The sequence below is a fragment of the Colobus angolensis genome, unplaced genomic scaffold (assembly GCF_000951035.1).
Source record: "Colobus angolensis palliatus isolate OR3802 unplaced genomic scaffold, Cang.pa_1.0 Scaffold335, whole genome shotgun sequence".
Lineage (NCBI taxonomy): Eukaryota > Metazoa > Chordata > Mammalia > Primates > Cercopithecidae > Colobus > Colobus angolensis.
In genome coordinates this window covers 201,299-225,654 of record NW_012116655.1, presented here as the reverse complement: position 1 = coordinate 225,654, position 24,356 = coordinate 201,299, and the positions used below count along the sequence as shown (strand labels likewise).

The 24,356-nt window shown below is 50.5% G+C and overlaps 1 protein-coding gene across 6 annotated transcripts in view; it reads right to left on the bottom strand.

Moving 5' to 3' along the window:
* Window positions 1-24,356, bottom strand: part of TOM1L2 (target of myb1-like 2 (chicken)) — a 135,718-nt gene that overhangs the window by 32,867 nt on the left and 78,495 nt on the right. Inside the window, exons 4-7 of one of the 6 annotated variants that reach the window (XM_011952137.1) lie at window positions 21,697-21,846; window positions 12,745-12,879; window positions 10,801-10,959; window positions 7,743-7,859 (exon numbers count right to left, since the gene is read on the bottom strand). In XM_011952137.1, coding sequence (XP_011807527.1) covers window positions 7,743-7,859; window positions 10,801-10,959; window positions 12,745-12,879; window positions 21,697-21,846 — 561 coding nt within the window. The remainder of the gene's footprint in view (window positions 1-7,742; window positions 7,860-10,800; window positions 10,960-12,744; window positions 12,880-21,696; window positions 21,847-24,356) is intronic. The other 5 variants (XM_011952138.1, XM_011952139.1, XM_011952140.1 and 2 more) reach the window with 5 other exon arrangements.

Genomic DNA, 24,356 nt, shown 5'->3' with positions numbered 1-24,356 from the left:
GCCTCCCAAAGTGCTGGGATTACAGGCTTGAGCCACCGCGCCCGGCCCCCTGCTTCCTAAAAGAAAAAAAGGATAAGTGGCCAACACTTGGGCAGCATATTTACCCCGCACTTTGGAAGAAGTACCAGAGGAAGACCTGGCAAAACTGTGCAGGATGGAAAAGACAGGCTGGGCAGTAGGACAGAGAAAAGAGGTCAAACAAACTTCTGCCTCTCTGCTCTGCCATGGACTATTCCAGGCCACCGTGTGGGTCTCCTCCCCAGGGATGCGGACGTGCCAACACACATGAGGACTGGGCCAGGCACTGCTGAGCTCCTCCTTGCTCTAGCACTCCAGGTGTTTGCGGAAAATCTCTGATGAGCAAAAGGATCTCAAGTCCTAGCTCAGGACTCACCCCCTCCTGCAAACAGGCCCATTACAAGAAAGTATGGCCGCTGGGGTTTGTGGCCTAGCAGCAAGCCCTGGCTGTCCTTGGTTAGGGACGGAGAAAGAAAAAGTCAATCACTTCTCCTTCAAGCTGCAGGCCAATCACAAGGCACAGCGTCTGCAAGCCAGGGGAGTGTGGGAGCATGTTGTGGGAAATAGATCCAAGTTACCCTCCAGAAGACTGGGGCATCAGCACCCAAGGCCCATAGGCCATCTTCAAACACACCTCAGACTTTCCAGGATATAGGTGGCCTCAGGCACTTGCCACATTGCTCAAGGGCTCCTGAGAAGTTGGCCATCTACCTACAATGTCCCTTATTTCCTTTTCCATCAAACAAACTCATACTCATCCTTCAAGGCCTCAGGATGTTTCCCCACCTCAGGATTTTGTCACAAAAATATTCAAACATACAGCAAAACAGGAAGAATTTTACAGTGGACAGACACCATATGCCTGTCACCTAGATTGTACCATTAACATTTTACAGTGCCAGTTTTAACACATACTTCCCATTTATTCATCTTCCCGTTCACATACAGTGTTTTCTGGGGATCCCCCACCATCCCACCCTCTTCAAGACTCCCACAGCATTCAACACACTCCAGTCTGTCATCAGAGCCCCCCTAGAAAAACCTCCAGCAAGGGGTGACCAGCCCCCATCTGCACTCCACACAGCAGAAGCCCCAAAACAAAGAGTAGGCCTCGTGGGTGGTTCACTGGATTTAGAGGAGAACCAAACCAGATTCCTCAGTAGACAGTAGGAAGTGTCTCAGAAACATGGCTACAAATACTCCAAGCACCGGCGGCCTGATGGAAGGGAGCAAGGGTTGATGTCAGTCTCTCCCACAAGAGCCCTAGCCCCAGCTGGGTGCTGGGGACCAAGCTGTAGGCAGCAAGTAGCCCGTGACTGGATACACTCTCCAAGTCTCCAGTCCTCTGCAGGCCTGCTTCTCCCTGTGTAAAACAAGGGGGCTGCATTCATGAGGAAGTTCTTCTGCAGAGGGCCACTGACGTGCTGCAGCAGCCTCCATGGCACGGGGCCAGGGCAGCTGGGGCTGCTCTGCTTTTCTCGATTTCAAACGTTGCCATTCACTGTAAACTTTTATTTGTGGAGGAAAAGGTTCCATCACTTTATTTATTTATTTATTTTTTGAGACGGAGTCTTGCTCTGTTGCCCAGGCTGGAGTGAAGTGGCACGATCTCTGCTCACTGCAATTTTTAGTAGAGATGGGGTTTTGCCATATTGGCTAGGCTGGTCTCGAACTCCTGACTTCAGGTGATCCACCCGCCTTGGCCTCCCAAAATGCTGGAATTACAGGCATGACAATTCAAATTTTAAGTATTAAATCTGGCTGTCATGTATGCTGGACGGACTGAAGGCAGAGACATCTGCTCCGATACAGAAAGAGTGGCTACAAATATATGAAATATTGAGAAGCTAGAATTACAGCAACTGATAGCCACTAGAAGTTTAACTCAAGTCAAATGAAAGGAAGGTAGACAGAGAAATATTTTTTTAAAAGGAAGCAGAAAACCAAGACAGAGGAAAGAATTTTGAGGGTCATGCTTATTCTTTCAATGTTATAATTTCATTTGTTATAAACTGGTATCATTCAGTATAACCAATGTGCTAGAGTCATATACACACTTTGAATGTACAAACTAAATGAACTGTGGAAAGTAGAAAGTGGTGAGTTTCTTTTAAGTTCCAGACAATGGACTGCTTTAGGCTGATGGTACAGTTCAAGGAGAGCAAATATTTCAGTGCTGCTACCTCCTGTTTCCAAGCCCTCTGTACATATCGACAATTAATCACAGACTTTTCTAAGCCCTGATGTGGCTTCAGCATCCTCCTCAAACCTGTGTTCCAAGAAGCCAGTGAGCTGAAACCTATCTGCCCTCCTTGACCTAGTTAATATTGATTGTTTTTTGTTTTGTTTTGTTTTGTTTTTGAGATGGAGTCGTCCCCCAGGCTGGAGTACAATGGCACGATCTCAGCTCACTGCAACCTCTGCCTCCCGGGTTCAAGCAATTCTCCTGCCTCAGCCTCCCGAGTAGCTGGGATTACAGGCATCTGCCACCATGCCCGGCTAATTTTTGTATTTTTAGTAGAGATGGAGTTTCATCATGTTGGCCAGGCTGGTCTCGAACTCCTGACCTCAAGTGATCCACCTGCCTCAGCCTCCCAAAGTGCTGGGATTACAGGTGTGAGTCACTGTGCCTGGCCTCCATTACTTTTTTTAAAAGTTTGGAAAGTATTAGATGATTTCTGAGGCTCTAACATTGTGACCTCGGCTTGGAGGAAGAATGAGCCCCAAGGGCACAGAATGCAGTGATTTCATCAATAGTCAGCACCAGGAACGTCTGCTCCGGCCTTGTGTTTGCTGCCTCTTCCCCACAGCCTTCCCACTGGGGTGGTGGGTTAGACAGCTCCCAACCCCACAGGCAGGGCCTCTATGCTCCAATCCTGGAGAAGCATCCCAATGGCTTTCCAAAGAGCTATGCTAAAGACAGGCCCAGAGACTATGACTTGGGGCTTCCACATCAGGGATTTCCAGGGGTCTCTGCACAGAGAAAGCTTTACCATCTCTTGACTTCAGTCTTTTACATCTGTTTCAAAAAGGAAGAAAAGGCCGTGTGCAGTGGCTCACACCTGTAATCTCAGCGCTCTGGGAGGCTGAGGCTGGTGGATCACCTGAGGTCAGGAGTTCAAGACCAGCCTGGCCAACATGGTGAAACCCCGTTTCTACTAAAAATACAAAAATTAGCCGGGCATGATGGCAGGTGCCTGTAATCTCAGCTACTTGGGAGGCTGAAGCGGGAGAATCACTTGAACCCGGGAGGCGGAGGTTGCAGTAAGCCAAGATTATGGCACTGCACTCCAGCGTCAGTGACAAAGCGAGACTCCTTCTCAAAAAAAAAAAAAAAAAAAAAAAGGAAGGAAAAAAAGGACAGAAGGTGAGAGGAGGGCCAGATGTTAAGACTTTTGCTACCACAGTTGCCAGCTGACCACCTGCATGTCCTCCGTGGTGTCATCACAGCCAGACCCTCAGCAGGCTCACTTGGGAGACTTTCCTCTGCTTCCTCCACCTCCAAATCACTCAAACAGAGTGATTCTCTTTGGGCCTAAGACAACCGAGAGCCTACTGCTTGCTCAGGTCACCCTTTCCACTATGCAACTGCCAGGACAGGAACTTCCTAAACATTGATGACTTCAGCTTTGGCCTTCTTCTATTTCTGGTCCTCAACAGAGGGAAGAACAGCTGGTCACTTGTACAAAAGCCCTCCATCTATTAGAACACCTTGGTAAATATCCTCTCTTTTCTATCTAATTAATCCCAATGCCTTTATCTTTTCTTCAAGGGACATTCTCATCCCTACCTCACGCAACAGTCTTTTAATCATCTTTATGGATTTTCTCTGAGCTCTCCACAAGTTTGAAGGAACAGGGAACAAGGTCCTGAAGATCTGTTTTCTGTTGCTGCAAAGATGGGAGGGAGAAGAAAGTCTTTGTTGATGAGAAAGGGGAATAATGAAGCTAAACATGTAGAATAAACTAGATTTCTCTAGAGAAAATGGCCTTGGCCATTCTGTCTTTATTGAAATGAGATGCAAGAAGCAAGAGGAGATACGCCATCTGCTACTTGGAGAAACGAGGAGGAGGCCTCTGTTATTATCTGATGCTGATGAATGGCCACAGAAGAACATATATTTTTGGCATCATTGTATTAATTAAAAGTTATTCATTGAAGACAAAGCTCAAAATGCTAAATTGGGAGAGACAGAGGGCACTGGATGACAGAATCGCAATCTTTAAATATCCCAGAAAACTGAACTCAGGCTTTCTGTAGGTAAGGGCATGCACTTTAGCAGGGACAGACGCAGTGTCTTGAATTTTGGCCCCAGACCTAAAGGTCCTTGCACAGGATGACAAAGATAGGCTTAACCATCAGACGAGAAGTGACGCAGCAGGGTTTTCAGCTGATGGAAACTCTCCATTTTATAATGTCTGCCTCCTGTGAAGAACTGCCTATCCATCCCCACGGTGGGCTGCCAACTGCCACATTTGTTCCATGTGGAGACTGGGCAGTGGGTGCGGCTTATGACAATCTTCAAATATTTAAGGATATACCCATGTGAAAGAGGAATTAGTCTTGTTCTAGTGTCTAAGAAGACAGATCAGGATCAAGGTTACAGGGAGACACATTTTAGATCAATGTGTGAAAGGCTTTCTAACAACAGTCATGAAAGCTAGGATTTGTGAGGCCTTGCCTAAGCCCAGCCCTGCGCCAGGCACTGCCAAGGTGTGAGTGATCACTCCAGTCTAGAGAGGAGAAGAGGGCCTGGAGATGGCTGGTGACTTACCTGGCATCACCCAGCTCATCAGTGGGAGGGGATGGATGGGAAGGCATTAATTCATAGGCCTGTGTAATTTGTATGCCTGCTGTGCTGCTGCCCAAAGTCTAACCAAGATGTCCATTTGAAAGCAAGTGGGCTGCTGTGAATAGCCTGTCATTGGGGATGTGCAGAAAGACCCAGTAGACAAGATGCTGTGGAAGAAATCTGAACACAGGTGTAGAGCTGAACCAACTTCCTGGCAGGTCTCTCCCAACTCAGAGAGTAGACAATTTGACACATAGCTCAAGAGGAGGAGTTGCTGTGTTCACCCTGGGCACCCTGCCTTCCTTCTCCTCAGGGGCTCCAGCTATGCTGACAGCACAGGGTGCTAGAGTGGCCTCAGCCTCTCCTCAAATACCAGCCACATACCCATGAGTCCGCAGGCAAATAGCTCACACTGCCAAGTTTCCCTGCTGCTCTTGCTTTACTGCAGGAAGCTACACCCAAAAGTGCTTTGTGATGTGCAGGAGGCAACTGGGATATAACCTGCCCACAGTTATGATCATCCTGGGGCTGACACCACCAATTACCTCTCTTCCTATTCCCCCCACCTCCTACCCCAGCAATTTATACTTGAACTGGGAGCAGCTCCTGTTGGTGGGAACATCTGGGTTGTTTGTTTCCATGGCCTAGCCAGCACTCTCAGCTCTGCACTTCTCTGCCGCGAGCACTCTGGCTGCCCTCCAGCTTGATGGAGGGTCCTGGGGACACATTCTGATTCCAGCACTTTCCAAGCAGACAGTGGTATGTCTCCACATGGAAGGCTGGCGGTTCAGTGTGGCTCTGACCCCTGGGAGACCCTGCCTGCTGGCTTCTGACTGCCAGGGGAAGAAGGGGAGGGAAGATGTCAAGGATGGCGGAGACGTGCAGCCAACCAGCCTGGAGGGCTGTGTCTGTTCACGGCTGCCCACAGTGCTGCCCAGCTCCTGAATCTCATGTGCTGGAAGGACAGCCTCCCACTGGCACCCAGAGTCATTCTTTTTCTGTTTGATTTATAAGATAGCAGTGAGGGCTGGGAGGCTTGGAGTTGGAACAAAACAGAGGGAAGGAAAACGTCATGGGAAGCAACCTATTTTTGAAAACTGTGAGCTGACGCCAGGAGATTAGGTTCTGTTTGTCTTGGCTGATGGGCTTGTTTAAAAAAAAAAAAGAAAAACCAAAAACCAAAAAAAAAAACAAAAAAACCCAAAACCCCCCTCTCCCCCCAACACACAAAGTATTCCTGCTGTCTGGGTCTGCTCTGGCTGTCTGGAAGCATCTTGGCTTTGTTCAACACACCCCCTGCTGCCAGTAGCACAGCTCTATCCAGAGCAAACCCCCCTGTCAGCAGGAATTCCGACGCTGACACAGCACAAAGCTGCCTCAAGAGGCCTTCTCGGTTTCTGGACTGACCTCAGAATCCTGTGCATCTGGGTAACGCCTGGCCGAACCTTCCTGCAGGCTGGGAATGGAGGCCAATGACAATGCATTCAAGGGAAGCCAGGTCCCCTGGAGTGCGGCACATATTCAGCTGCATCTGCTGAGCTGAGGCAAGCCTGGTCTGATGCAGGTGTGTCAGGAGTGAGGTCTGGGAACCACTCAGGACTTCTCAGTGGGGCTGGGCCAAGGGTACTTGTCTTAGCTTCAAGAGCAGGCTGGTGTAGTTACATGGAGACAAGTTGTTTCCCAGTCTGTTTCCTGCAAAAAGATGCAGGCTCCTCCGGAGCAGGGACCACAGTTCATGCACCTCTGTGCCCCTAGGACTGTGCTTTGTGTTAGGCCTGGAACAGGTCTCCACCCACCCTCAGCCCCATAAGAGCTGATGGCTTTGGAGTAGGAAGGGGGCACAATAAGCAGCAACCTGGGACCAGGACAGGGCCTTCACAGGCGGCACGCATGTGCCAGCAGCAGGGTAGAAGGTGTAGCACTTGGGGACCAAGACTGACAATGGAGGGCTGGACACAAACAGCAGTATCAACAGCAGCAGCAGGTGTATCATAAGACACTCATGCCAGGTTGCCAAGTCAGTCTGGTTCCTGACCTGTTCCCTCAAGCATCTTGCCTCCTGCTGAAAAGTGTATGGGTCCTTGCAGTTCACAGCATCCTTTTTCCACCCTCCAGAAGGTCACTGCTTCTAAGGGCAGTACCACCGACATTTTCTGCAAATGCCAGGGTCATCTGAGGCTGGCTGTGGTGGAGATCTGGGTACTGGCTCTGGACTTGGCTGCCCTGGGAAACAGGCCTGAGGTAGGGCCCTTGACCCTGGTCTCAGGGGTAGGCTGCAGGCCACCCACTCCTGGACCCCTTTCTGCCATGCCCCCAGATCCATGGGCTGTCCAGAGGCGGGAAGGCCAGTGTGCAATGGCCAACCACAATATGCCTGGTAATCCTCAGTGTTAAGGAAAAGAACGAGAGCATCACACTTGATCTCAGTCTCAGGATACCTTGGGGGTGAGGTGCCACTAGAAGGGCTCCTGTGCACAGTCAAGGTTGAACAGGCCCTCCTGCAAAACATGATGCCGAGGGGCCAAAACACAAATAGAGTACAAGCTCAACTACACTGAAAATAAACCTATAAAAAAGTCAGAAAGAAAATACATCAAAGCACCTGCAGTGGTTATTTATGGATGCTTGGGTCAAAGAAAGTTATTATTTTCTTCTCTGTGCTTTCTCTTTCTTTCTGGCAGCATGTATTCTGCAACTGGCATTTTATAATCGGGAAAAAACATTATTAAGGAATATAAAAAAGACAGACAGTGGTACTGGCCTCTGCCTGTCCGTAGGCAACGTAAGGCTGCGTGTGTGCTCACATGGACTATCAACAACAGGGCCACTGGACCCGTCTCGCCTCGCCGCTGTGTCCCCGGGTGGGATCCTCCAACAGTGCACGGTGGTAGAGCTGCCACCACAGGCCAAGTGCTTCTGCAAGATGACTCACCTGCAGCAACTCCAGATCAGATGAATCCTCCTGTCCAGGGACCATTTCTGTTAACATCTCAGACATGACTTTTGTGTTTCCTCGGACGACGTCCAGTTCACTCCGCAGCCTGGCAATCTGGTGGGGGCCACGAGGAAGGAAAGCAGGAAGGAAAGGTCAGTCAGCCTGCACTTGCAATATCAGAATCAGCTTGCTCCTAGGCTAGTGACAATCCCTCTCACTGGGAGATCTGGGTCGCCTTTCTGAGCGCAATGGCAGAGGCCACCTTCTCATCTCCCTCTGGCCTGCCTGTCAGCTCTGAGAGAGCTGAATGGGCCCTGCTACCAACAGTCTGTTGTGCCTCTCTGAATGTGACACGAAAGCAGTACCACGTAGTGAAGGGCTCAGTGTCAGGAATGCACCAAGCTGGCTCTCTGTCTCAGCTCTCCCACCATGGGAACTTGAGTAGAAGCTGAAGCTCTCAGGGCTTCCGTTCCTGCTCTTTAAAATCCAAGTGCAGGAGGGCAGGAGCTCTGAGATCCCTTCAGAGCTGAGATCCTATTCTACGAAGCTCTGAGTTATAGACTCTGTTCCTAGGAGTTTTATATCTAAACACTAGGATCCTCTGAGAGGCTGGGCAGTGTCAACAGCACTTTTCTGCTGTGGCGAGAATGAGAGAAGAACAGGGGAAGACCACAGGGGAGACACCTTCCCCACCCAGCTCCCTACATGGTAACATAGCCCCTTGAAAAATATCCAAGCTGCCCATCAGCGATCCCAAAGCCTGGACTGGACCAAGGCCCGAGGCTCCTCTCCAGCAACAGAGACATCAACACTTTCTCCCTTTGCCCTCAATCCTGTGCCTCAGATCTGCCCCTTCACTCCCTCAACCCCCTCGAAGCATCTGTGGAAACCACGGGGACCTTCCTCGCCCACGGTGAAGTATCACAGAAGAACCTGCATAGAAGTGCTTATTGGTCCCATCACTCAGTGACAAGAGACCAAACAACGCTGGACAGAGGTAACGAACTGCACAGGACACTGAAGGGAGCCCTGGAAGACTCAGCAGCAGCATCCAGAGCCGGAACTGAGCCACTCTGAGCCTTCGTTTCCCCACCTACAGAAAGGTGGCACTAACACCACACCTTACCAGGCTGCTGTGAGGTTCCCATGTAGCGCCTGGCATGCAGGTATGCTCTCTACTACACACGTACGGCCCTTGTTCCTGCTCAAAGGTCCAGAGAGAGGAACTGTAATGTCATTCTTCCTGCACTGTGACCCAGCTTAAGTGATAACTCCTCTCCTCAGTGAAGCCTTTTCTGACTCTCCCCACCCCATTCTGAGGTAGAAGCAACCACTCCCACCTCCTCAGGTTCCCACTCGCTGTGCCATCTTTCACGATTGCAGCTGTAGCAGCCTTCCCGTGTGGGTGGGCTCGCTCAGCAGACCCTTAGCTTCTTAGGGCAGGAACTCAGCTGGGTTGTGCTTTATACCCTCAGCACAGAGACAGGGACAGGAGACCTCAATCAGTGGTCTACCAGGGAGATGGTCTGGGTCCCGAGAGGCTCTTGTCAGCCTCTGGCTCTGTCTGGTGGATGATCCAGGGGTTTTCTTCAAAGTCTTGGTAGAGAGAAGAGGTTTCTGGCTAGGAAGGCCCCGGAAGGCTATGGGTAGCCACCCGGTGGACTCTGAAGCCCTGGGTCCTCTTGGCCAGGCTGGGTGCTGACCTGCCTATCTCTGCTTGCATTCAGCTTCTCCAGGGGCAACAGGCCTCAGGGCTCCTGTGCTACCTATGCCCAGATCCTCCAGACTCAGCATCTTATGGCTACTAGGAGGGCCTTCCCGAGCACCTCCCACACTGTGAGTCAGTGAAGGGGCTCGGTAACTGTCCAACTTCAAACATTTTCTGCCTTCCCTCAGAGCAGGAAGGGCACAGTTCTGCCCATAGAAGCAGGGCCAAGAGCCAGAGACCTTCCCCACAGCACTTGGGTAGCAGCCACCATGAGGACCTTTTCCATCTGTCTGTCAAGCCCACACCTGCCTGGTGGGGTAACAGATCACCTGTTCTACTGATGGGAGACCGGGGTTAAATGTCCTGACTGAAGCCTACAGTGAGCAGCACAGCAGGGGGCTCACACCCAGGCCCTGGGGGCTTCAAGTTCACTCCTCCTCCTGTCTTACTCCCTGCTCAGAGCTAGCAGGGAAGTGTGAGGAACACGACATAACACTGCCCTCCCTACACACACACTGCTTGACCCCTCTGCTTCAGTGAGGTTCCACAGTCATGATACTGTCGCAAATAGTAAATAAGAATTTGGTAAATATAAACATTGGATTTTTTTTTTTTTCCACGTCTGACCAATTCTCAAACTGTAATTGAAATTCTATGGATTCTTCTAAAGAGCACTCCCCAATTCATCTAAAAAATCCAGCGTGGGGTTAAAACTGCATTAGTTTATCAGGAAGTAACCCAGGAAGGTGGGGAGTGTTTGGGATAAAAGCAGGCTTCTTGTGCTTCAGGAGGGCCTCACTGATCAGGTCACAGGCTTCTGATGGCTGACTTTTTTTATAGCATAGATCTAAGCCTCTGCATGACAGACAAGCCTGTCACAACTCAGCTGCACTTCTATGCTTTTGGCCTCACGTTCTGCCATGGTTTCCTCCCAGATCTGGGCCCTACATATGTGTCTGCTCTCCAATCAAGCCACCTGCTGCTCCGAGAGAGCCCTGCGCCTCTGCACCTCTGCCTTGCAATGTCATTGCTGAGCATGCGGTCTCACATGACAAAGCCCCACTCCTGTGTCAGGACCCTCTGTGTGTCAGGTCCCCACTGCCTCCCAGGCACCACTCAACCCTGGGCTCACAACTCTGAGTCCTTGGTTCTGCTCCCCAGCACAGCCTGACCACACTCCACCATGACTGCCTCAGCATTTGTCTCCCCTGGGGATTGAGCTCTTCCATCTCTGTGTCCCCGACACCCAGCATAATGCCTGGCTTGGGAGGCCTTGGTAAGTGTCTCCCAGAAAGATGAATAAGGATAGTCAGCCGGCTTGCCTATGGCCCCGAAGTATGCAAGTACCTGTTCTGAATTGGCTGTGATGGGGCCAGTCACACTCAGAGCCGGGGCCTGCGGTGCGGAGTAGGGAGCAGGAGGCGGCGAGGAATAGGAACCAGCACTTGTCCTCTGCTGTGATTGGGACCTGGGCATGGTGGCGGCTGGATCCACTTCAGGGACACTCTGGCATGGCAACAACAAAGTCCTCTGTTTACCTGGGCTGCCTGCATAGCTGGGCCTGGTACCTACCCCACCCCATGCGGCGTTTCCCCAAAGCTGCCCATGGAAGGCTCAAGGCCCTGCTCCACTGCTGCCCGGGTGAGGCTCACAGAACCCCACTGAGCCCAGGCTCTCCATCTGGAAAGTGGGGCTGCCAATGGCTCCTCCCTCTACTTACCTCTCAAGGAGTGTGTGGCAGACAATGAAAGCAACTCCAAAAGGCAGCACTGAGAGTGCTCTGTGAGCCCTCTGGTCATGGTTCCTATTATTAAGACCACCTCGGGATCCAAGTGGAGGGAGGGCGGTTATTAAGTTTTGCTAATCACAAATCTTTACTTCGTACCATAAGAATTACTTTTTTGGCCTTTAAAACTAGACTACTATAAATAGTAATTATGCAATTTACCAAATGTTTTTTGTAATTATAGGAACAACAACACTGCTCTCTGTCATTATTAGAAGAGTGAAACAGGTTATGTTGATTTCACAAAGCATACCGCATAGTCTGGAGGGATCATGATGAGAACAAGCTCTAGAAAGGGCAGTCCCTTTGGCTGGGCACGGTGGCTCACGCCTGTAATCCCAGCACTTTGGGAAGCCAAGGTGGGCGGATGACGAGGTCAGGAGATCGAGACCATCCTGGCTAACACAATGAAACCCCGTCTCTACTAAAAATACAAAACATTAGCCGGGCGTGGTGGCAGGCACCTGTAGTCCCAGCTACTCGGGAGGCTGAGGCAGGATAATGGCGTGAACCTGGGAGGTGGAGTGTGCAGTGAGCCAAGATCGCGCCACTGCACTCCAGCCTGGGCGAGACAGTGAGACTCCGACTCAAAAAAAAAAAAAAAAAAAGAAAAGGCAATCCCTCATGCTTACCCTTTGGGCATCTCAGATGACCTCTTGCACATTAAGTCGTGTTCCTACGAGAGACGTGCACAGGTGTGCTGTCCTTCTCAGAGATGGGCAATGGGGGCAGGCAAGGTGACGTGTACTGGGATGAGGTGCCTCTCCCAGACCCTGGTGCTTTCCTGGCTCTCCCCTAGGCTAGGAGTGGAGCTGATTCCCAGCCAGTAGAGGGACTAGCTTCCTTGCGAAACCATGAGTGGCATGACCTACATGTTTTTAACCCTGAAGTGCCAAGCTGCCCCCTCCATGGTGCTCGACTTACTGTTGGCACTGCAAAAGCTTTGGTGGGATGCCCCTAAAGGGACCTTCCCAGAGCTTTGATCCCAAGGCTGATGGAATCAAGGATTGAATCCAGAATCAGTTCTGGATTGATGCTGAATGCTCACAGCTCAAAATACATTTTAGATCCATTTGACTTGGTATACTTGAAAAAACAGAAAGCTACTTTTTGCCCCAAGAGTGACATCAAGACCGCTGTATGCTCTGAGGTGCTATGGTGCTCTGAGGGACAACAGGATTCCCACACCAGATTCTAGGGGCCTCTGAAAAGGAAGTGCTAATGACCCTCACAGGATGGCTCCGCCCGAGTAGCCATTTCCATGTAAACCCTGAACTGATCCCTCTATTATATTCTTCCACAGACACTGCTGCCACTTAATCACCAGTCAACCAGCTGTCTCACTCCTGCATGCCCCTTGTTATTAAAAAGGAATGCCCCCAAGCTTTAAGAAAGCATGATGACAAGCTGAATAATTCAAAGGCAGCAGCAGAAGGGTGGCTGCAGCAGCTTGGCTCACCCGTTCTGCAGTAGGTCTTTCTAGAAAGTGCCAGCTGGAAACTTACCCGCTGTGGTGTGTGTATGGGAGACAGAGCGTCCAAGTCTGCCATGGGAAATTCAACCCCTTTCCTCTTCAGCTCCTCATATATGTGCACAACGCCGGTGAGATCAGGACTGCTTCGAAAGGCATCAGCCCATGCCTGGGAGAACAGAAGCCCTGTTAGGAAGCATTTGTCAAGAGCTGCTGTGGTACCTGAAAATCCAAAGTGGCCTAGGTCCTCTCCCTGAGACCAATGCTCTCCTACATGCACATGCAAACGGCACTGGCTAAACCTATTCTGTTCCTTCTTTCCACAACTGCTGCCATGACACATCTGGTGAAACCCTGGCTTTCAGCGGTGCTGCTGAGCGTGAACAAAAAACACCAAACTTAATTTAGCATGTATTTCCTTGGAGAAGAGACAGAGAAATAACACCTATGCGCTGTGGTGCATCCTAAAAAGCAGGCATTTCCCTAATGGCAAGGAAATCAATTGCTGGGGCTGTTTAGCTGCAGGGAGGGGAAGGTGCAGCCTTGTCAGCTCAGTAGGGTGCCTGCCCTCTGTGCAGGAGCACCTCTGCCCTGAGAGCTTCTACTGGTGGAGCTGGGAACAAATTGAGCAGAAAGGAAAGGAGAAATTGATGTGTGACATGAAATAAAGGCTAACTACAGGTTTCCTCAGATCAGAGACAACTAATGCTGAGCTTGTCTAGCCTAGCTCTGTATAGCGCTGCTGCTGGTAGGTGAGATGACTGTGGTTCAAGGGAAGAAGAGCCCATTGGGAGCCAGACCCAGGCCAGACTGGGGAGTTCACCCCCAGGGGTCCTTTTCCCAGACCCAAGCTTCTTCCATGATGTCCGCTGCCAAAAATATCAGCACACATGTGCCCAAATCAAAAAATCCAACGAAAACATGATCACTAGATTCCCTTCAGTGAAAACATATCACAGAGAGGAAACAGCAAAAATTCAAGTAGATTATCATTTCTGTTGACTCGTGAAACTTAAAAATTAAAAAAAAATTCTGGGCCGGGCACAGGGGCTCATGCCTGTAATCCCAGCACTTCGAGTGGCCAAGGGGGATGAATCACGAGGTCAGGAGATCAAGACCATCCTGGCTAACACAGTGAAACTCCATCTCTGCTAAAAATACAAAAAAATTAGCTGGGCGTGGTGGCGGGCACCTGTAGTCCCAGCTACTCAGGAGGCTGAGGCAGGAGAATGGTGTGAACCCGGGAGGTGGAGTTTGCAGTGAGCCGAGATGGCACCACTGCACTCCAACCTGGGCGACAGAGCGAGACTCCGTCTCAAAAAAAATTATGTTCTTTGGAAGTCTCAGACTGTATCAAAAAAAGAATATCCAAAGGGTTCCCCAGAAATGGCCCTTCCCATGTTGTCCCATTCACCATACGTACCCAGAGGAGGAGGCAGAGCCTCTTGGGCCCATGACTCCATTGCCAAGTCTGTCATTGTCACAACATTTAACTGCCTCCATCACTCCAGCAATGTGGTACAACCAATCCTGAGGCAGCTACAGAAACTCTATCTCTAACCAACAGACCCACTTGAAGTTAAAAGGTCAGTTTCTAAAAAACCTCCTTAATTATGACTGATGCATCTCACTTACCAGGAACAGTACTGTCAGCCTGGCTTTCCCTGATGCACTTATTGAATTTGCATGCTCAGGGATTTAAAGCTACTGGATCAGGACAGCCCCTCTTGGTCAACACTCCTTCTGGATTGTGAGGAGGACCAAAGAAGGTGCCTCACAGAGCACTGTCCTGCCTGGAAGGTCCAGCTGGAAAGTAGGTTGCCCACAGGGAGTGCCTCTGGCCCTGCCCCCACCAGCTGCCCTGGCTGCCGTCACCTGGTTCAAAATCCAGCTAAGTCCTGTGACTCCAACCTCAAAATGCCCCAGCATTTTAGTTTAGGGTGTGGACTTTCGGGTCTAAAAACCAGTTTCACAGCCCACTGTGGGAGGCTGGGGAAAAAACACATGGCAGTTTTTCCTGGCACCACTTCATGCCTCTACATGGAATACCAACAGCTCCAGGGACTCCTTTCAATTCATCTAGCTCTCTACCCAAGCCAAATTTGAGATAACAGGAATAAAGATGAAAGAACTATGGCTCTTCTCTCCAGTTCGAGGATACTTCTTGGGGTCCACTTTCTAAGGCACTCTGCTTCCATGTTCACAGAGACAGGCTGGAGTGGGAGGGAAATGCATACCGAACTTGGGCCAATCAGATGCTCCTCCTTCCAGGAACTCAGCAGCACTAGGAGCTGGGTTGTTCTCACTAGGTAGGCAGAATTGTCCTCTGTAACTCCAGGGCCATGTGCCAGCACAGGACTGGAAGCAGAGACTGCCTATGTTCTCCAGAAGGAGCAGCTAGAGTGCTCAGAGGTGCAGATGTACAAGAGAGGATTTGGAAGGCCTTCCTGATCTTTTTTGTCCCTTCCCAGGGCTGGGTGACCTGGACTTCTGGGAGATCCTGCCCTGTCATGACAAACTCTTCTCTTTGCCTAGGCAAGCTGGAGTTGGCATCTGTTGTTTGCAATCAAGTAGTCTTGGCTAATGTACCCGCTTCCCACCTGCCACAATTCCAACCCCTATCTGGGACCTCCGTGTAGACTGGATGAGATGGCTGCTAACAGAGCAGATTATTGAATAGGATTCTGATGCCAACGGAGGTAAAAACAGGGTGCGGGGGCGTCTCTGAAGAAATGCAGCTCTGGGTATCTTTCATCTCTGGGTGTCTCCTATTCATATGTGAAAACGTAGAGCTGGGAGACATCCAGAGATGCTGTGTGTCCCTAGCATCTTCTTGGGACACGCCTCAATAATTGGGCATGGGACAGAGAAAGACCCTGTCTTGGCTGGAGTATAGGTGGCGCCATCTTGGCTGGAGTATAATGGTGGCGCCATCTTGGCTCACTGCAACCTCTGCCTCCAGGCTCAAGCAATCTTCCCACTTTAGCCTCCAGAGTAGCTGGGACTACAAGCACGTGCCACCATGCCTGGCTAATTTTTGTAGTTTTTGTAGAAATGGGGTTTCATCATGTGGCCTAGGCTGGTCTTGAACTCCTGGACTCAAGAGATTCACCCGCCTTGGCCTCCCAAAGTACTGGGGTTACAGACATGAGCCAACTGCACCTGGCCCAGATACCTGTTGAAGGCAGACACCGAGTCTCTCTCACCCTTGTCCAGAGAAGGCAGTCAGTCAACATTTGTCAGGTTAAACTGAATTCAGTTCTCACAGTTACTAAGCATCCTTATTTTCCTATTTCAGAGAACAGAGGAAAGATGGCCACTTAGGCTGTCAACAGACTGAAGTGACAGTGACAAAGGAGGGGTGCTGGAAGGCTGACCCAGCTGAGGATACTCCCTAGGGGAGATGTGGTAAGCCTCAGGAGGTTTGGCCACTCTTGGAGTCCTTAACCTGAAGCCTGGAAGCAGCAGAGAGGGTGGGGCAGGCTACCCTCCCCTAAAGCTGCCTTTTCAGAAAGCAAAGTGATGTAGTGGTGTGGGCACACTCTGAGGGTCTGTCACAGGAGCTAGCTGGTTAATGGCCAAGTGGCCAGCTCACTGGAAGCCTTCTTTTCCTGCCTGTGGCTACAAGATTAGGGGCTTGGAAGACCCAGAGGAAGGTCTGATGAGGAGAAAAAAGGAAAGAGATCAATTCAGATCTCCTTCATTCCTTTGGACTGTATACAAAACCCCAGACTAAAACCAGACACAAACATAAACCATATCCTATTCATTTCTGTATCCCTCAAAGTTTTGACAAAGCTTTGAATCATCAAATTTCAGACCAATAAACCATGGCTGATTTAAACTATGGGCTCTGGGATGCCTTTGGATAGAAGGGAGCTTCTGCCAGCTCCTGCTTATGTCCCAAGACCAGACTTCCTATTCCCAGTGACAGGGTCCCCAGGGAGCTGCTGTCCACACAGAATCTGGCCAGAGCCCAGCTACCAGGCTCTGATGTCTTCAAACAACACACACCTCCAGCTTCTCCTGTCCCCACTCCCATCCCCACCTCAGTCAGCTCACTTTCTTCAGTGGAAAGAAAGTATTTTTAGACTATTGCTGGGGCATGGGGAGGGGGACCGGGGAGGCACGACCACACTGAGGTGACTCTGCCAGGATGACTCCATTTCTGCTCCTGAAAACAATTTCAAGGGAAAGGCTCTGGGAAGGCATAGAGTGGGGGCATCCTTTTTGTCTTCTCAACAAACGGGACTTAATGTGAGCAAACAAAAAGGAACACAAGCCAAAACACTAGCCAAGGCATGAGGTGAAAACGTCGGGGTGAAGCCAAAAGCTGCCAGAAGTGAAGTCTTTGGTACCCCGGGGGTAGGAGTGAGTGTCAGCAAGCTACTAACCAGGCTGCACCACTCTCAATGTGTCTCTCCTCCCATCCTCCCAGGGAGACCAGCTCCATCCAGAAAGGCAGACCCTGTGTGAGGGTAAGCCGACTGAGCCCTCGCACCTGTTGGTAAAAGGTCCCAGAACCATGCTGCTGGGTCTGGCTTTTGGTGGGTTGAGGGGGACAGGGTGGCTACGGATGGTTGCAGGGCAGCCAGAAGACAGAAAGCCCCCATACGGAAAGGGAAGGAGTGCAGTGGGGGAAGGAGGGGTAGTCATCAGCTGGATTCTCTTTGCAGTTGGCCAGGGTGCTACTGATGGTAAACAAGCCACTGGGTAGGCTGACCATGCCTGCGAATGGTACTCTGAAAGGGAATCAGAAGGTGGGCTGGGGGCAGGCAGATATGCACGGATGAGCTCTATCACCCATTTCCCTATAGGCACAGGGGGACTTTGGAAAAGCTAGTGTGGAGCCCAACCTCCCCCTTCCCCTCCATCTGGCTGCGGCTCTGCTTCCACCATCCCCAGGGCAACCAAAGGGGCAGTGGGCTTTGGCCAGCAGCTGGTAATCAGAGCCATGGGTTCTACCTCTGCCAGGACCCCCAACCATGCCTCAGAGGCAGAAGGTATTAGGGAGGCACGTCTGTGTGGCCCCTTTACCTTGAAAGCTTTTCAAGTGCTAATACATTCAATCTACTTTTCCAGAATGGAAAGGTTAAGGCTGTGTCCCACTCCACCCCCAACCTACAAAGAGTCAAAAGCCAGTTTAAGTCCTTCCTGGCTGGGCCCTTGCCCTCTGTCATCTGCAGACCTTCGTTTTTCCAGTTAAACTGCTAGCTCCCTGAGGGTAGGGCCAGGACTGACCCTGCCCCACTTCTCTGAAGAGCACCAAGAAGCATCCTGACACCACGATGGTGCAGAGGAGTCTGTTACTGCTCTGGCAGCCCACACTTAGCTGAACCTCCTCTAAGCCTAGCCGCATTGATATGAGAGCTGCTACCTATTCACAGGCTGGCAAGGCAGCCAGCGACCTGTCACCTCCAACCCCATTTTTGTCTCACGGTGGGAGCAGCACTTTCTCTCCTGGGGGAATTGTCAGAGTCTCTGGGGGAGCCTTAAGGTTTTCTAAAGTATATTCAACATGCAAACAAAAGTACTTTCTTTCTCAAAGGGGCTAAAAAAAGGTTGACCCAATGCAATACTACTCCATGCTCTAATGAAGAAGATTGAAAACAGGTGTGTGGGTGAGGATGCGAAGCAACTAACACTCTTGGGTGCTGGTGACCGAGAACACCCAAGAGTCCCACGGAGGCCATTCCCCACCACCCAGCAACCTCATACCTCAGTATGAGGTGGATACATGTGAAATTGCTAATATTTGGCCATTTTTGACCAACAAAGATGGCACTTTCACATATTCAACTTAATATATTCCCATTAAAAAGGAATATATATGCTCAACAAAAGTCAAGTGCTAGATGCTCATAGCAGCGTTTTTCACAGTAGCCCCACACTGCAAACACCAAGTCCCCATTAACAGTGGGAGGGGTAAATAAACTGCAGCGTGTTCACACAATAGGACTTGGTACAGCAATGGGAACAAAAGACCTAGAATCATAGGCAATAATGTGTGTGACACCCACAAACACAGCAGAGGCAACAGAGCACTCTGGACGAAGTTCAGGAACAGAGAAGACTCGTCTATGCTGTGAGAGCTCAGGCAAGTGGTCATCCGGAAGGTGGGAGGTTTTGGGTGTGGTCATATTCTGTTTCCAGATGCAGGGGCTGGTTACATGTTCAGTTTGTGAAAATTTATCAAGTTGTACACACTTTTATGTGTGATTTCCTGTATATATAATTTAATTAAAAATTAAAAAAAAGAAACGGCTAGGGATTCTGTTTATTCTATTGGTTCCCCCTGTTACAGAAGCCAAGCCACCCACAGCTGAATGCTGCCTGCTGTCCTCTGCTGGGCAGCCGTTACCAAAAGCGAGAGCTCTTCAGGAACACTGCAAATCCGGAGAGGAAGAACACTCTCCAGCTGGGTTATCAACCCCCATCTAGGAGTAGCACCCTTATCTGAAGCCCATGCTTTTCACAGCTGGATCAGGAAACTGTGTCCAGTCAGGCAGAAGCTTGCAAGGCATCTCAAGGCCCCATTCTGCTCAGGTCCCTGTGGCCAGCACACACTGCTACTGCCAGGCCAGCAGGGGGAGGCCTCAGAACATGGTGCTGGTCACGTCACACCATGGGCTGATCTCATGGGCTCAGGGTTGAGAGCAGACAGGCAAGAACCCCAAGTTCCATTTTACAGATAAGGTGGTAGATGCCCACATAAATTACTACACCTGTCTGAGGTTAGCAGCAGGGGTGGGTGAAAGCTGGGAGGAGCTGGAATGTGTGGAGGGGTGATCCTGAATGGAAAGCTTGGAGGTGAGGGCAGGGTGTGCGAGGACAGGCATCCTCGGGGTAGAGGCGTGGGCCACAGTCAGTGAAGAAGGCTGTGTCTGCCCTCAGCCATGGTCCCTACACAGTCAGCAGGGGCAGTGTAGTCCACACCCGTTGTGATAGCTGTGCTTGCCATGGGGTGGGCCGGCCATCCCTCTGGGCCCAGACAGGCCACAATTTGTTTTCCTAACATGAATTTCTGGAGGTGTTGAGGTAGGGGAGTGCAGCCCCAGAAGGAAGGGCTCTGGTAGGGTGGGGTATATGGGGAAGGTAAAGTACATGCATGTGTGCACATGCGCGCGCGTGCGCGCGCGCGTGGGTGTGTGTCAGAGAGAGAGAGAGAAAGAAGGATGTTGGGTGGGCAGAATGGGGGCGAGGGACAACCCTAGGGGAAACATGGGAAGGCCTCCCAGAGCTCCTCAGAATTAACTACACTCACTCATTCATTATAAAGAAATACTGAACACCCGCTCTACACATTACACTGCTCTAGACCCTGGGGACACGATGTCCCTGGGTTCTTAGGGAAAGAAGAGTGAGGCAGACAAAAGAAATGTTAGCAAAGCTAGTCTTGAAGACCACAAAAAAGGATGATGTGAGACAGAGAGAGTGTGTGCTTAAAACCAGTCGGAGGCCTCCGAGGCACATGTGAATGAGGAGGAGTCACTGCTCTGAAAGCTGGGGAAGGACGTTTCAGGCAGAGAGAAGTGAGCACAGGGAATGGACAGAGGCTCCTCTCCAGCTGCACACCTGACCCATTTGAGAGCCTGGACTGCCCTGGTACTCCACTTCCTGAATTCTCCGCTGCCTCTGCCTGGCTGCCTCCCTGTGGCCTTGCTGGAGCTCCACGCCCAGTCCTGGGTTGGTCTCTCCTCTTGGCTCCCGCAGGCCCTTGTCTTGCCTCTGCCACGGCACTAATCACTCAGGCTGGATGTGCCTGTTGACTTACGTGCCTTCTGCCCTGTCACCACGTGCTCTGTCTAAAACCCAGGTCTGCATACACCCCAGCACAGAGCCCTTCGATGGCTTCCCACTGCCTACAGGACCAAGCACAGCTCCTCAGCATGATGGCCACCGGCCTCTGGGCATCCTTCTGGCCCCATCTCCTGCCTGCTCCCCCCGCCCCAAGCCCTGCCCCCAACATTCTTCATTACACCGCCTTCCCCACATAGTGGTCTTTACAACATGTCCACAAATTCCTTGATCCTCTTTTCTTCAAGAGATGGAGTTTATTTCCCCTACTCTTAGGCTAGGCCTGGTGACTCTCTTCTAACAAATAGAACATAACAGAAAAGATGGTATGTGACTTCCAAGGCTAGGTCATCAAGACCTAATCTTGATGTCCACACGGTGATAAACTCAGGTCTCTTGACAATAGTCATCAAGGAACTGAGGCTTCCTGCCAACAGCCACGTGGGTGCACCATGGTGGAAGTGAAACCTCCAGCTATAGTCGAGCCTTCAGACAATGCAACTTCAAGAGAGACTCCAAGCCAGAATTGCCCAGCCAGCTGCTCCTGAATTCCTGGCCCACAGAAACTAAGAGATAATGAACATTTTCTGTTTGCAGCTACATTTTGAGGTAATTTCGTAACAGAGCAAGTGATAACAAATACAACCCAAATATGCCAGCTGCTCTCTTTGATGCATCTGGGCCTTTGCACATGCTATTCTCCCTGCCTGTGATGTCTCTCACACTGACTTTTCCACCAAACTCCCCATCATTCTTCAGGGTCCAACAGAAATGTCATCTCCTCAGTGACACATCCCTTAAAACCATCCCCAGTCCCCCACCTTGCTGTGTCTGACCCAGAGTTGGCCCCTGCTCTGTGACCTCACCAAACCCACATGTAGCTCCAACATGTTTCTTCCTACTCCACATTTTCTCAAAGGCCTGTTGAGGCCACCCTACCTGACTTTGTGGGCAGCAGAGGGACAGCACCCAGAAAGCTTCATGAAGGCTCTGTCAACTGGCTGGAGAGCCATCAATTAGAATTTAATTCCAGTGGGATGATAATTTTTTTTAAGTATTTTGCACCAAATATTTAAATGTAGAAGCCTCCATTTTTTTTTCCTCCAAATGGTGGGAGAGCATGAGGACTCATAAATAAGAGATTTCATCTTACTGTGTCCCAACATATTGGGCAAGGGGTCCAACCTACCTGGATCAGAGCAAGCACTTTGTCCTGTACAATGGTGGGAGGGTTGTTCTTGGGAGAGATAATTTTCACCAGAACACTGTCGATGAAATCTCGGTTGGCCACAAGGATGTGGAAGCGGTGGCCACAGTTCTTCACACATGTCTCCAGCACCTGATGTGGGGAGGGAAGGAGAGGGGTCACCCCAGTGGGAGCTGGAGAAGACACTGGGAACTGAGGAGCGCAGCTGAGTTTCCACCACCCCCTCTGTCTTGCTCCTAGATCAGCTTTCTGATACGTCTGCTCCACAGTCAAACCTGCATGGCACACGCATTCCCACACTCCATTCTCCAGGGATGACAGCAGCCCCTTACTGACTGAAGTCTCCTGTCCCTGCACAATAATCAGGCAATTAGTTGGTAATTGAGGCACCAGTTTTGCATGAGAAGGATGCTAGTGTTTTAATGGGATCAAAATGACTGAGCGGTCCCTGAAAATTAGCATTTTAACTCCTCTCTCTGGGCCTCTGGGTATGAGGCATTAGCCAATGGGACATGGGCTCTGTCACAAGACGAGGCTGCTATGACAGCTTGAATTGCTTCATGAGTTACTGGCCCTTATATGTGAGAAAGCAAATGCGCACACACATCCCCCAGTCAACCCTGCTTCTGTAACCAAAATTGGCAATGACAAAGGATTTTCCACTCTTGACAAATGGTTTATGAACCTCAGCTGCCAGGTGACTTTAATGTCCATGTTCGATTCAGACCCTGCCTGCTCCTCCCTTATCTGGGAAAATGAGTGACACAGGCTTTAGCTGCTCAGAAAAGCCAGCATACTGGTTATGGCCAGATGGTCAGTGAGGGCTCGAATCTCAGCTCTACCACTTTCTCCCTGAATGGCCCAGGACAGACCTTTCTGAGCCTCAGCATCCTCATGATGAGATGATGAGCTCTCCTTTGCAAGACAGTTGGAAAGATTAGCAAGAATACATTTAAAGCATAAGCCAGGCGTAGTGGCTCCTGCCTGTAATCCCAGCACTTTCAGAGGCCAAGGTGGGCAGATCACCTGAGGTCAGGAGTTCAAGACCAGCCTGGTCAACATGGCGAAGCCCTGCCTCTACTACAAATACAAAAACTACCCAGGCTTGGTGGCACGTGCCGCCAATCCCAGCTACTTGGGAGGTTGAGGCAGGAGAATCGCTTGAACCTGGGAGGCAGAGGTTGCAGTGAGCCAAGATCGTGCCATTGCACTCCAGCTCAGGAAACAGAACAAAACTCTATCTCAAAAACATACATACATACATATATACATACATACATACATACATAAAATAATGCACCTAGCAAAGCATCCTGTATAGGGGAGGTGCCCAATAACTGATGACCATGATTATGTGATTACATGATTACTATTCAGAAGGCTGCTGTACACACGAGGAAGAGGATGGCCTCTTATCCTCCCATAGGACAGGTGTGTAGCCTCTTGGAATTTGGAGGTACTAACTGGGAGGAGCTCTCTGAACTTCCCAGCACTCTGTAAACCAATCCAGAATCGTTCCTTGCCTTGCTGCTGGCTGCACCTTAGGAGGCCCCGGGTTCCTGTGGGCTTGTCAAGGAAGACTCTGGAGGTTAGCACCCTCAGGGCCCCTGAGCAACCATAGGTTTTACTGAGCCAAGGAGGCAATCCATAGGATTACCTGGCTCTTCCCATGCCACCAGCCCCCAGTGCCACAGTCTGCTAACTGGGGAATGCCTCCTCAAAACGATGTCACCAGCAACAGGGAACATTTCTGACTACCTCAGTTATTCTCATTTGCTCAAACTAATCCAACCACTGGTTAACTTCCGTAGCCATCCCACAGGGCTGGGTCCAAGCAATTGGGCTTTACCTGGACAAATCACAGCTGTAAAGAAAGCTCCATAACTGGAACACTGACTGAATGCGACTATATGCCAGGCACTATGAGAGATCCTTCCATAACATATGGAATGTTATCCAATTCTCACAACTAATTACTTCTCCTTAAGTGGACCTTAATATCCCATGTTTTAGAGTTAAGCAGTTTAGAAAGATGAAGACATTGATCTAGGTACAAATTGTCAGTCAGTGCCAACAGGAGCACAGGAGCTGTGATCAGCCTTCTCTGGAGCCCCAGTCTCCTTACCCACCTTGAGGCCACAGGGCCATCCCTCCCTCACAGCTTTCCTCCAAGCAGCCACATCAGCTGAGAGTGCCTCACATGACAAGCAACACGTGTTAGATTTACTGTTCCCTCATTTGGTCCTTGAAATAACCCTGTAAGGAGGGAACCATCCCATTTTAGAGATGAGGAAGCGGAGGATCAGAGGTACCATGTAACTTAACCTAGGAGGCCAAAGCTGGGAATCCCATGCCAGGCAGCTCCGCAGCCAGCCAGAATCGTTCCTTGCCTCGCTGCTGGCTGCACCTTAGGAGGCCCCGGGTTCCTGTGGGCTTGCCAAGGAAGACTCTGGAGGTTAGCACCCTCAGGGCCCCTGAGCAACCATAGGTTTTACTGAGCCAAGGAGGCATTTTCCTTTCTGAGTCTCTGCTTGTGCCTGATTCTGGTAACCATGAGGTAACTGGCATTCACTCTCTCGCAGTGATCCATGGGGGAACTGAGATGAACTAGAGGGGTTCTTTCTGCCCTCAAGGGCCTTACA